The sequence below is a fragment of the Salvelinus sp. IW2-2015 genome, linkage group LG20 (assembly GCF_002910315.2).
Source record: "Salvelinus sp. IW2-2015 linkage group LG20, ASM291031v2, whole genome shotgun sequence".
Classification (NCBI taxonomy): Eukaryota; Metazoa; Chordata; class Actinopteri; order Salmoniformes; family Salmonidae; genus Salvelinus; species Salvelinus sp. IW2-2015.
The window spans coordinates 79935994-79950050 of NC_036860.1; the positions used below are offsets into that span (position 1 = coordinate 79935994).

Genomic DNA, 14057 nt, shown 5'->3' on the forward strand with positions numbered 1-14057 from the left:
ATCACTAGATAGTCACTATCCGATAACTGTTAGATTTAAATCACTATATAGTCACTATCCAATAACTGTTAGATTTAAATCACTAGATAGTCACTATCCGATAACTGTTAGATTTAAATCACTATATAGTCATTATCCAATAACTGTTAGATATAAATCACTATATAGACACTATCCAATAACTGTTAGATTTAAATCACTCTAGTCACTATCCAATAACTGTTAGATCCTCGCATTTGAACGTACAGCACACACTGAGTGTACAGAACATGAACACCTGCTCTGTCCATGACATAGACCGACCAGGTGAATCCAAGTGAAAGCTACGATCCCTTATTGATGTCAATTGTTAAATCCACTTCAATCAGTGTAGATGAAGGGGGAGGTGACAGGTTAAAGAAGGATTATTAAGCCTTGAGAGAATCAAGACATGGATTGCGTATGTCTGCCATTCAGATGGTAAACGGCAAGAAAATAATATTTAAGTGCCTTTGAACTGGGTATGGTAGTAAACTAAGATCTCTAAACCACGGTTGGGTTCAATTCCAGTCATTTCAGGAAGTCCCCAAAATTATAAATCCAATTCTCTTCAAAGCTTTTCAATGAGGAACATTTGAATAGGAACTGACATTTGGTTTACTTTCTAATTTGACTGGGTTTGAAATGGAATTGACCCCAACACTGCTCTAAATGTTTTTGCAGAGAGGCCGTTAGAGAGTGCCAAGTCACAGCTGGAGTCCGAGTTCCAAGTCCTGTTGGGGCGCTACAGCAAGCCAGTGCAGACAGTCAGAATCCTGGATGTCCTGGCCAAAAAGTCACTGAATGGGTCTGCAGGCGGATGGAGGAGGTACAACTCATACCCCAAACTAGGCTTCAGGACATCATCTCCATCTTCACCTGGCTGATAGGTAAGGTAGTGGCGCTCGCCCATCTCCACCTGGGTGATACTGTAGGTAAGGTAGTGGTACTGCTGTTCACCTGTAGTATGTCTCTGTCACTAACAGGAGGAGGTCCCTACTCTCAGCATTCTTGTCCATGTTGTAAACCAGGGTCGGGGTCAATTCCAGTAAATTCCAGAAGTACACTGAAATTCCAATTCACTTCAATGCTTTTCAGTGAGGAAAATTTGCAATTGGAATTAGTTTTTTAACTTTCTATATGGAATTGATCCCAACCCTGGTGTAAAGTTAAACAACATAATTCAGTGGATTCTTGGGTCGTGTTCTTTAGGGGGAAAAATGACTATTTTGAAACATGTCTAACAAGACGTTGCAAATATGTGTTCTACATTGCTTTCCCCTACTGAACCAAACCCTGATGTTAAAGGCAGAGTGCAGCAAATGCTAATGATGTCAGTGTTAATCCAGGTGAGGATGCTAATGGTGTCAGTGTTAATCAAGGTGAGGATGCTAAGGATGTCAGTGTTAATCCAGGTGAGGATGCTAATGATGTCAGTGTTAATCCAGGTGAGGATGCTAATGATGTCAGTGTTAATCCAGGTGAGGATGCTAATGATGTCAGTGTTAATCCAGGTGAGGATGCTAATGATGTCAGTGTTAATCCAGGTGAGGATGCTAATGATGTCAGTGTTAATCCAGGTGAGGATGCTAATGATGTCAGTGTTAATCCAGGTGAGGATGCTAATGATGTCAGTGTTAATCCAGGTGAGGATGCTAATGATGTCAGTGTTAATCCAGGTGAGGATGCTAATGATGTCAGTGTTAATCCAGGTGAGGATGCTATGATGTCAGTGTTAATCCAGGTGAGGATGCTAATGATGTCAGTGTTAATCCAGGTGAGGATGCAGCTCTGACAGCTAAGAGGAGAGTCTCTGCCAGCAAATTCAAAACACGGTCACTGGAAAGAAACCCATCCCACCACTCTCTGGGAAAATTAGAGCCCAGCAGCTTTTTCACCAAGAAGTCCTACTGCTCCAAACTCAAAACACAGTCTCTAGGCAGAAAGCCATCAATAGAAAACAAGCCTTCAATGGACTCTCTTGAAAAACTGAAAGCAAACAGCTTGTTCACCAAGATGCTCGGCCTGAAGTCATTTGGTATATTCAAAACGCAGTCCCTGGACAGAAAGCCATCACTAGACAAGAATCCATCACTAGACTCCCTCGGAAAACTGGAATCCAGGAGCTCTTTCACCAAGGTATCCACCTCGAAGCCGTGCAGCAGACTGAATATTCCCCATTTTAGGCACCCATCTTTGGAGTCCATCCCATTTCTGCCTAGAGACTCCACCTCCCATACCTTCCCATCTGCAAACCCAAGCCCCCAGCTTCCACCTCCTACATCCTTCCATACTTCAGACCCAAGCCAGCTCAGCCTTTGGTAAGTTAAACGCAGCCTAGGTGGCATCTCTTCTATTGAGAGGGTGGAGGCGTATCTGCGTCAATTAGCTTTCTTAAATATACGTAACTGAACTGACGTTTTGGTGAGGGCCAAGACCCTCCCACATGTCCTCTCTGTGGATTTCCCTGACCTCTCCCTGCACAATTATCCTTCACTTCATTGTATTATATGTTTGTTGTATCTGTTTCTTTATGTTCTAGGGCTTGTGTATCTGTAACACGGTTTATCTCTGCCACAGCGGACCTAGGATTTGAKCCTGCGTCCCAACAGCACAACATAAACACCCTTTGCTCCATTGATCAGTGGTCATGGTAATCAATCGTGCTGTTATTGTTCTARAGACKTCAAGGCCCACTACGCCAAGGTGCGCTCCAATCAGTTGGACTGCTCCATGAAGGGTTTGAAGGACCACAAGAGTAGGAACCTCCTCTGCCCGGTGCTGCAGAGCAAGCGTGTGGATTCTGCCGTCAAGAAGAACAAAAAAACAGGTCATGAAAGTCCACCTTGCACACCACCTTCATGATGGTTATACAGTGCCTTGCAAACGTATTTATCCCCCTTGGTGTTTTTCAATTTTTTTTGCATTACAACCTGTAATTGAAATAGATTTTTATTTGGATTTAATGTAGTGGACATACACAAAATATTCCAAATTGGTTAAGTGAAATGAAAAAAATGTATTGTTTCAAAAAAAAATAAACTGAAAAGTGGTGCGTGCATATGTATTCACCCCCTTTGCTATAAAGCCCCTAAATAATATCTGGTGCAATCAATTACCTTCAGAAGTCACATAATTAGTTAAGTAAAGTCCACCTGTGTGCAATCTAGGTGTCACGTGATCTCAGTGTATATATACACCGGTTCTGAAAAGCCCCAGAGTCTGCAACACCACTAAGCAAACGGCACCACCAAGCAAACGGCACCATGAAAACCAAGGAGCTCTCCAAACAGGTCAGGGACAAAGTTGTGGAGAAGTACAGATCAGGGTTGAGTTATAAAAAAATATCAGAAACTTTGAATATTCCACGGAGCACCATTAAATCCATTTATTAAAATTTTTAAAGAATATGGCACCACAACAAACCTGCCAAGAGAGTGCCACCCACCAAAACTCACGGACCAGGCAAGGAGGGCATTAATCAGAGAGGCAACCAAGAGACCAAAGATAACCCTGAAGGAGCTGCAAAGCTCCACAGCGGAGATGGAGTATCTGTCCATAGGACCACTTTAAGCCGTACACTCCACAGAGCTGGGCTTTACGGAAGAGTGGCCAGAAAAAAGACATTGCTTAAAGAAAAAAAATAAGCAAACACGTTTGGTGTTCGCCAAAAGGCATGTGGGAGACTCCCCAAACATATGGAAGAAGGTACTCTGGTCAGATGAGACTAAAATTTAGCTTTTTGGACATCAAGGAAAACGCTATGTCTGGCACAAACCCAACACCTCTCATCACCCCAGAACACCAACCCCACAGTGAAGCATGGTGTGTGCAGCATCATGCTGTGGGATGTTTTTCCATCGGCAGGGACTGGGAAACTGGTCAGAATTGAAGGATGATGGATGGCTCTAAATACAGGGAAATTCTTGAGGGAAACCTGTTTCAGTCTTCCAGAGATTTGACTGGGACGGAGGTTCACCTTCCAGCAGGACAACGACCCTAAGCATACTGCTAAAGCAATACTCAAGTGATTTAAGGGAAACATTTAAATGTATTGGAATGGCCTCGTCAAAGCCCAGCCTCAATCCAATTGAGAATCTGTGGTGTGACTTAAAAGATTGCTGAGTGACCAGCAGAACCCATCCAACTTGAAGGAGCTGGAGCAGTTTTGCCTTGAAGAATGGGCAAAATCCCAGTGGCTAGATGTTGCTAAGCTTATAGAGACATACCCCAAGAGACTTTCAGCTGTAATTGCTGCAAAAGGTGGCTCTACAAAGTATTGACTTTGGGGGGGTGAATAGTTATTCATGCTCAAGTTTTCAGTTTTTTGTCTTATTTCTTGTTTGTTTCACAAGAAAAAATATTTAGCATCTTCAAAGTGGTAGGCATGTTGTATAAATCAAATGATACAAACTCCCAAAAATCTATTTTAATTCCAGGTTGTAAGGCAACAAAGTAGGAGAAATGCCAAGGGGGTGAATACTTTTGCAAGCCACTGTAGACACAGTTACAGGGGATGCTTTTCTGTTTGCAAATTTTTTTGTGAAACATATTACTAAACATGCCATAGATCAGGTTTCCCTAAGAAAATGACCCTAGATTTCTTATATCAAAGTTCTTCCTGGTTAAATAAAGGACTCTTTATATCAAGGTACTCCCTGGTTAAATAAAGGTTTCATTAAACTATAGATAGATGATATATAATGTTAATGATATTTCCATGGCATTCACCTTTCACTCCTGTCTTGTGTCACTAGGGCGGGACAGCATATTAGACAATGAGACCTACATGGCCTGCATCACAGCCTTCTTGTCCCTGGCCAAGAGGAATACACCATGGTGTCCAAAGTCTTCCCTCTGAACTGCTCCAATACCTTTGAAACTCTCATCCAGTCAGAAAGTGAAGGATATTAAAATGTGATGAATAAAATATTACAACTTTATTGTCAATTGTCTACACAAATGTGGACATTTTGCTTTTGGCTATTATAAGGCTTCACAGTGGCCAGATGATACACAAAACAAACATTTAATATGGAGAGCTCTTCATAATGGAGATCATTACAGGTGTATAACCATCATGGTATATATACACATGGTTCTACATCTTACACTACCGGGGTGATGTGGCTGTAAGGTATCTTGATGATTCTAGTTGAAGTCTTGATGATGATTATAGTTTTAGACCAATGATGTCATTATGTAATGTTATGTACATGTTATGTACATGGTGTGTACATGGTGTTATGTACATGTTATGTACGTGGTGTTATGTACATAATCTGTCACTGCAGCACTTTTGTACTTTGTTTATGAGTTTATTTAATGGTCTTGAGAATGATGTGCTCATGAGGTGTTTAATGTCTGTTTTTATGTGGTGAAGCGAAGACAAATGTCCACATTGCGTGGACAATAAAGTTGTTCTAATTTGTAATTGTAATCTTATTTCCTTCAGGTGGCTCTGAACCAGCTGATCCAGAATGGGGAGAACATCGTGTCCTCTGTCAGACGAGCCTGTTCACGTCACGACTACACAGCCCTCGTCACCATGTTACCTGTCCTGGGCCGTCTCCTGGGAGGACAAAGAGTTTAACACATTACTAAAGGTGCCATATAATCCTGAGAGGACAGTTTAAAGTTGAGCTTTCTCTCTATTGTTGTGTGCTCAGGGGGGTGTCATGGTCGGCGGGGGTCATGGAGAGGGTCAGTGGCGGTCATGGTCATGGGGGTCAGGGTTGGAGTCTTGGTTGGGGTCAGGAGGTGTCATGGTCAGCGGGGTTGGGGTCAGGGGGTGGTCATGTTGAGGTCATGCTCAGGGGTGGGGTCAGGGTTGTCATGGTCTGGGGAGTCAGGGTCAGGGGTTGTAATGGTCAGGGGGGGTCAGGGTTGGGGTAAATTCTATTTCAATACCAGTCAATTCAAAGTTAACCAAATTCCAATTCCAAACTTTCCTCCTTGAAAAGCATAGAAGAGAATTGGAATTTCAGTGTTCCTGAATTGTCTGGAATTGGGGTCAGTATACTGAGGGAAATCTACAGTCGTGGCCAAAAGTTTTGAGAATGACACAAATATACATTTTCACAAAGTCTGCTGCCTCAGTTTGATGATGGCAATTTGCATATACTCCAGAATGTATTTAAAAGTGATCAGATGAATTGCAATTAATTGAAAGCCCCTCTTTGCCATGCAAATGAACTGAACCCAAAAAACATTTCCACTGCATTTCACGCCTGCCACAAAAGGACCAGCTGACATCATGTCAGTGATTCTCTTGTTAACACAGGTGGAGATGTTGACGAGGACAAGGCTGGAGATCACTCTGTCATGCTGATTGAGTTTGAATAACAGACTGGAAGCTTCAAAAAGGAGGGTGGTGTTGGAATCACTGTTCTTCCTCTGTCAGCCATGGTTACATGGAAGGAAACACATGCCGTCATCATTGCTTTGCACAAAAAGGGCTTCACAGGCAAGAATATTGCTGCCAGTAAGATTGCACCTAAATCAACCATTTATCGGATCATCAAGAACTTCAAGAGAGAGCGGTTCAATTGTTGTTCAATTGTTTCTTGGGCTTCAGGGCGCCCAGAAAGTCCAGCAAGCGCCAGGACCGTCTCCTAAAGTTGATTCAGCTGCGGGATCGGGGCACCACCAGGACAGAGCTTGCTCAGGAATGGTAGCAGGCAGGTGTGAGTGCATCTGCACGCACAGTGAGGCAAAGACTTTTGGAGGATGGCCTGGTGTCAAGAAGGGCAGCAAAGAAGCCACTTCTCTCCAGGAAAAACATCAGGACAGACTGATATTCTGCAAAAGGTACGGGGATTGGACTGCTGAGGACTGAGGTAAAGTCATTTTCTCTGATGAATCCCCTTTCCGATTGTTTGGGGCATCTGGAAAAAAGCTTGTCCGGAGAAGATAAAGTGAGCGCTACCATCAGTCCTGTGTCATGCCAACAGTAAAGCATCCTGAGACCATTCATGTGTGGGGTGCTTCTCAGCCAAGGGAGTGGGCTCACTCACAATTTTGCCTAAGAACACAGCCATGAATAAAGAATGGTACCAACACATCCTCCAAGAGCGACTTCTCCCAACCATCCAGGAACAGTTTGGTGACGAACAATGCCTTTTCCAGCATGATGGAGCACCTTGCTATAAGGCAAAAGTGATAACTAAGTGGCTCGGGGAACAAAACATCAATATTTTGGGTCTATGCCAGGAAACTCCCCAGACCTTAATTCCATTGAGAAATTGTGGTCAATCCTCCAGAGACGGGTGGACAAACAAAACCTACAAATTCCAAGCATTGATTATGCAAGAATTGGCTGCCATCAGTCAGGATGTGGCCCAGAAGTTAATTGACAGCATGCCGGGCGGATTGCAAATATTGACTCTTTGCATCAACTTCATGTAATTGTCAATAAAAGCCTTTGACACTTATGAAATGCTTGTAATTATACTTCAGTATTCCATAGTAACATCTGACAAAAATAACTAAAGACACTGAGGCAGCAGACTTTGTGAAAATGAATATTTGTGTCATTCTCAAAACTTTTGGCCACGACTGTATTATTATGGCTGACTGTGTGATGTCATGTATCATATTCCCTGTCAGTGCACAACAAGCGGCACCTTGGCCAAGCTTTCCAAACTCGTTACATCTATGAAGACCCTGCAGCCAGAGCACTGAAGGATTTTCTTGCTCACGTCAAGGTACGACATTCTAACCACTCAAAGATTGTTTTTAGTTGGAAGGACTTTGAATATAAAGTATTTCATCATCAGCAAGGAAACCTCAGGAAACCTGACTGGATCGTTGTAATAATATTATTTCATCAGACAGTCGGCTGAGTTTCCCAAAAGCTTCATAGCACTGAGATTTTTTGGGGCGTGATTGCATACATTCCTATAACGTAAAATGATCTGGAAGCTTTGAGAAACTCAACACCAAATTGTAATTTTCCCTTTCTCTCACAGAGCAACCCTGATAGGGAGAGTATGTCCAAGGATGGAACGGTTCATGAATTCAACAGCAATGTAAAAACTCTCTTTTCTGATGTTTCATGTCCATCAGTTTCCATTCAATTAAGTGAATCTGTAATGCTGATGTGCTTACTGAGGAAAGACAAGGGTGTTTTGTTCCAGAGGGGTTTGTTTCCTTATATTGTTGTATCATGGGATACTAGACGGAAGACACATGTCTGTTTCTCACTAAATATAGAATAAAGTATATTTGATTTTTTATCCCATTTGAACTGACCTAACTAAAGATGTCTAATATGTTAATTGTTCTCTTACTGTCTCCAGACAATTCTATTCCTTCAGCAGTTGCTGTCCTTTGCAGATGTTGTTCGGTCCATCCTTTATCCTCATGATGTAGACAATGACACAGTAACTATGGAGGTGTCCAGTAGTGTTCAGGTGGACGTTCAACATGACACTGGTACGGAGTCTTTCTCTTTGTTTATTAGATCGAGTTTCGGTTACAAAACTGGATGGTTATTAGATGGTTGGTTTTTCCTCATTGAGATAAGATGTGTAGATATAGAATAGTTTTGTTCACCAGATGCAGATGAATCAGAAGAACAGCCATCAGCACAGTCAGGAGTCCAAGGGGAATGACAATCAGAGAGCACTGAGTCCTTATGTCTGTGAGTGTTCAACATGGCTGTGTCTAATATCCAGAATGACACCTTTGACAAGGGCAAGACGCTGAACCGTTGGGTCTTAAGGCGTCCGCATGCTTCAGTTCAGCTGGCGGCTAGCCAAAGTCGAGTGGGCTCGCATACCTTCGCTTAAAAATGAGAAAAAAAGTGGCAGTAGTATGGTTTGTCCATTTTGAGACACCGTAGCCAGTTTACACTTCCCCAAAATAATCAAATAAAATTTTATTGGTCACATACACATGGTTAGCAGATGTTAATGCGAATGTAGCGTAATGCTTGTGCTTCTAGTTCTGACAGTGCAGTAATATCTAACAAGTAATCTAACAAATTCACAACAACTACCTTATACACACAAATGTAAAGGGATGAATAAGAATATGTACATATAAATATATGGATGAGCGATGGCGTGCGGCATAGGCAAGATGCAGTAGATGGTATAGAATACAGTATATACATAGGAGATGAGTAATGTAGGACATGTAGACATTGTTAAAGTGGAATTATCTAAAGTGACTAGTGATACCTTTATTAAATCCATTTATTACATTTATTAAAGTGGCAAGAGATTTGAGTCTGTATGTTGGCAGCAGCCACTTTATGTTAGTGATGGCTGTTTAACAGTCTGATGGCCTTGAGATAGAAGCTGTTTTTCAGTCTCTCGGTCCCAGCTTTGATGCACCTGTACTGACCTCACCTTCTGGATGATAGCGGGGTGAACAGGCAGTGGCTCGAGTGGTTGTTGTCCTTGATGATCTTTTTTGGCCGTCCTGTGACATCGGGTGGTGTAGGTGTCCTGGAGGGCAGGTAGTTTGCCTTCGGTGATGCGTTGTGCAGACCACACCACCCTCTGGAGAGCCTTACGGTTGTGGCGGAGCAGTTTCCGTACCAGGCGATGATACTGCCCACAGGATGCTCTTGATTGTGCATCTGTAAAAGTTTTAGGTGACAAACCAAATTTCTAGTCAGAATTAATCTAAGATAGCTCAAGAATTCTGTCATATTTGCACGTTTTTGCAAGAGATCTTAGTTGCGCAACTTTACATCTAACTAAGATGTTTGGTGCAGTGTTTCTCAATGAAAAATATGCATAAAAACGAGTCGTCTCTCATTGAATGACAACAAAGACTTTACTGAAGAATCCCTACTGTTGACCAATCACCGCCGAAGGGGCGTAGACTTCAGCTACTGACTTCAGCCTGCCTCAAGAAAAAATTGTGTGTGCCCGAACAACTGAAAAAACCCTTACCGAAGTACAAAACGAAGAAAAACGTCACAAAATGTTGTCATAATATATGCATAAACTCTTCCGAACTGTTTCGGCTGGGAAGCATGCAGACGCCTTTAAGCTAAGGCAATATGCTGGCTTCTGGCTTTTGGCACCAAAGAAAGTAAATTTGATCTGGAGGTCCCATACTGGCAAAAAATGTAATCTCCTTTCACCCCTGATTGTGAGTCAGAATCAGCCACAGGTGGTGTTTAGTTCAAGTGCCTTGACTGCTCCCATGTGGTGGCTATGTGGTTTTACATGAGGAACCTTGACTGCCCCCATGTGGTTTTACATGAGGAGCCTTGACTGCCCCCATGTGGTGGCTTTGTGGTTTTACATGATGTTTATGATTTCCCTTCTCCAGGTAAGGTGCTGGAGCATCTCCAGTACAACCTACAGAGTAAGGCCAAGGTGTACGAGGACCACGCTCTCGGGGCCATCTTCCTCCTCAACAACTACAACTACATCCTCAAGTCAATGAAGAAGTAGGCCCTCTCTTTGTACATTTCCAAAGTGTGTGTTAGCTGTAATACACAGTGTGGATGAACCGTTGCTTGAGTCTGGCATTAGGGCCTTGCACATTAATGAAGAGGGCATTGTGGAAAWWTTCTTACACAGGTACACTCGAAGTGAATCTTAAATGAACCATTGTTTATTGTCAGRGCGCTGAAGAGGTTCCAACCAACTCAATGCACCATAGAACACATGTCAATCAGGAGCTCTGCTGGGGCAGTCCCAGTAGTTGTCTTATATACGACTATACACAGACAAGTTATATTTGCATGATTTAGCATAATTCATTAATCATTACCGTCTTGTTTCATTCATGTGACCGGTCAATACTGTTTCATAACATGTGATTGACCAATACTGTTTCATAACATGTGACAGACCAACACCTCACGAGGCTTCTTTCTCTCTAAGCTGAGCTTGAAACTGACCTTGAAACTGAGATATTTTTTGTTTGTTCTCAAAACACGGTCGTTTGTTCTCAAAACACGATCTGGGCGTACTGCCAAATTGCAGCTACTGATAGGTGATTTGTACAGTCAGCCACTTGCATGAACACAGAAATTAGTTATAAGAAAAGCACAAACATTAATATTCCCATTACAAGGGTCATGTTCATTAGGCAACGAATAGAAGAAAACAGTCAAACAGGGAGGGGAGGGACCATCTGGACTTAAGAAATGAGAAACGCACATTTTATTTTTCAGTTACAAAACATTTTAAAACTTTCTGTGGCGTGCCCTAATGAATACGAACCTGGTCATGCAGTTTACCAGAACGCGTTCCAGAACAGTCCGGAACTATAATAAATCTTTATTTGAGACATTAGAGATCCCTAAGGTTGAGATATTAACTAGGCCTACACAACATAATGATCACTCAAAGTGACCTACATTTTGACTTTCCATGTACTTTAGTRCAGTGTTGTAAGTGAATTTGTCACAGCTCASAGGGGTTATGACAGGGACATCTACCTGCAGGTCATCTCTGTTTGAAGTGGTTAAAACCAGRGGCAGGGATCCGGAGGTTGAGTACGGGGAACTGATTGAGCAACAGAAGCAGGCGTACCAGCACAGGTGAGGGACCAGGAATCCAGAGGAGGAAGAAGGGAGTGATGGAATCTAACATTGTCTAACATTAGTCCTGATCATTATGTATTATTAGAKYAGACTAGCTGCCTCCTGCTAGCCTGAAATCCACAGCCTTTTCTGCTAACATTCCACTCTTTGTACTCCCTGTCATTGCTAAAACATGTTTTGCATGACAAGGAGTGGAATGATGACAGGAACAGATTGGTAACCAGGTTAGCATACTGCCCTTACGGCCGGTGAATCATTGTAAATCATTAAATGCAACTTCCTCTTCAAAATMATATTCATCTGTTCAGTTTTTCGGTCTCTGGATATGCTGCTAATATTGTCAACTCTGGAATATTTTAAAAACACCCTATTTCCTGTGAGATCCTGGCACTTGCTTTCCCTTGGAAATCTAATGTTTTGAATCAAATTCCCCCCTCTCCGGTGTGAGTTGACTAATCTACCAGCTCATGTTTGTTGCCTAGGTTTACAATATTATAATATAGATTTTACGGTGGTCATACATGCTCATGACAAGTGTTATGCATTGTAACTGCATCAAAATGCATTGTAACTGCATCAAAATGCATTGTAACTGCATCATAATGCATTATAACTGCATCAAAATGCATGATCCCGGGGCATTATAACTGCATCATAATGCATGATACCTGCAGGCTTTAAGTGAAGCGTTACCATTACTTCACACGGGGACAATGCTACGTTAAATCAAGTATCTTATCCTACAACTCAAATACAATTGTATTTGTTACATGCTTCGTAAACAACAGGTGTAGACAAACAGTGAAATGTTTGCTTGCGGGACCATCCCAACACTGCTGAGAGAAATAATCCGAAAATAATAACACGAGGAATAAATCCACAATGAGTAACGATAACTTGGCTGTATATACGGAGTACCAGTACCAAGTCGATGTGCAGGGGTACGATGTAATTGAGGTAGAGAATAAACAGTAACAGCAGTGTATTCCATAAGTCAAAGAGTTCATGCAAAAAGTGCCAATGGAGATAGTCCTTGTACCTATTGGTTAACTATTTAGCATTCTTATGGCTTGGGGGTAAAGCTGTTCAGGCTTGTTGGTTCCAGACTTGTGGGCAGTCCAATTAATGATTATGCTACTGAACATGACTGATCTGTGCAGTGAATGTGTGCTGCTTGTGTGTTGCAGTTGGTTGAAGGTGACCGAGTGCCTGACTGAAAAGAATCTGCCCACCTTTAAGCCAGGTGACAAGGTGAGGGTAGATGTTTTGATACTGTATATTCAATTAAAAAGGATATTTCTCAAATTACACTATCTACCTTTAAGTGGATTTGCTTGTTGTTTTATTCAAACCTAATCACACCTTTTCTATTCTTCATATGTCATCACCATCGGGCTTCAGTTGAAAGAAAAAGACTGTCAGGTGATTAAAGACAAGTTCAAGGTAAGGCAAGGAGGCCAGATTCCTCCATGTACCTAAAGGATCTGTTTCAGTACTAGTGATGGGGGGGGGGGGTCGATACAGATACATATCGAGATATTATCTTTGACGATATATCGTATCGTTTTGACAATATTGCAATATTATATTTGTGCTAGTTGGCTGTACCTGCACCAAAACTCCAGTATTTTTCCTTCATAGCTTGTTCTCCATCTTCATTTTAAATAAGGCGGCAATTTATTAGGGAAACAATTTGTCAGCACTTTTTTATTTCCATGACTGATCAAAACTAGTTTTCTCATGTCTCTCTCTCGTCTCTCTGCAGCAGATATATGGTGAGAAATATGTTTGGAACATCGAATCGCAATAAAATCACAGTATAGATTGCAATACATATAGAATCATGAGAATCACAATACATATAGAATCATGAGAATCACAATACATATAGAATCGTTAGAATCACAATACATATAGAATCATGAGAATCACAATACAAATAGAATCATGAGAATCACAATACAAATAGAATCATGAGAATCACAAATACAAATAGAATCATGAGAATCACAATACATTGAGATCGTAATACATAACATATTGGCATCTAAGTTACGTGATAATATGGTATCGTGAGGTCCCTGGCAATTTCCAGCCCTAGTCAGTACCATCTCTACACAACAACCCTTATTCATACTCACAAACAGAATGATCACAAACGTCTAAACCCAACATGTCAGCTTATTTTATATTTTTTTAGATGTTATATATTTTATGACTGCTGCAAGATGAATTGCCTCTTTGAGGACATTAAAGTTTTCTGAATCTGAATGTCAGCTTAGGCTCGTATTTATGGGGCACCGTTTGTAACATGCTGTATTTATGGACACCAAAGATTGTATGTTAGCATTTTCTGTTCCAAAACAGTGCCCCCATATGTGATAACATGATGGTCCAAAAACTTTTTCTATGACCTTTGACCTCATGTCGTCCAGAGCTTCAACGAGGGCCTGGAGGAACTGTATAAGCTCAGAAGGCGTGGGCCATCCCAGACAGAGAGCAGCGCCAGGCCATCTGTTCA

General features: G+C 41.7%; 1 protein-coding gene across 1 annotated transcript in view; it reads left to right on the top strand.

The window, feature by feature from the left end:
• Nucleotides 1-7973: 7973 nt before the first annotated feature.
• The window catches only part of LOC111980145 (exocyst complex component 7-like), an 11436-nt gene continuing 5352 nt past the window's right edge, over nt 7974-14057 (top strand). Inside the window, exons 1-7 of the mRNA XM_070433713.1 lie at nt 7974-8048; nt 8319-8454; nt 10312-10432; nt 11438-11533; nt 12724-12787; nt 12938-12979; nt 13972-14052. Coding sequence (XP_070289814.1) covers nt 8010-8048; nt 8319-8454; nt 10312-10432; nt 11438-11533; nt 12724-12787; nt 12938-12979; nt 13972-14052 — 579 coding nt within the window. The 5' untranslated portion in view covers nt 7974-8009. The remainder of the gene's footprint in view (nt 8049-8318; nt 8455-10311; nt 10433-11437; nt 11534-12723; nt 12788-12937; nt 12980-13971; nt 14053-14057) is intronic.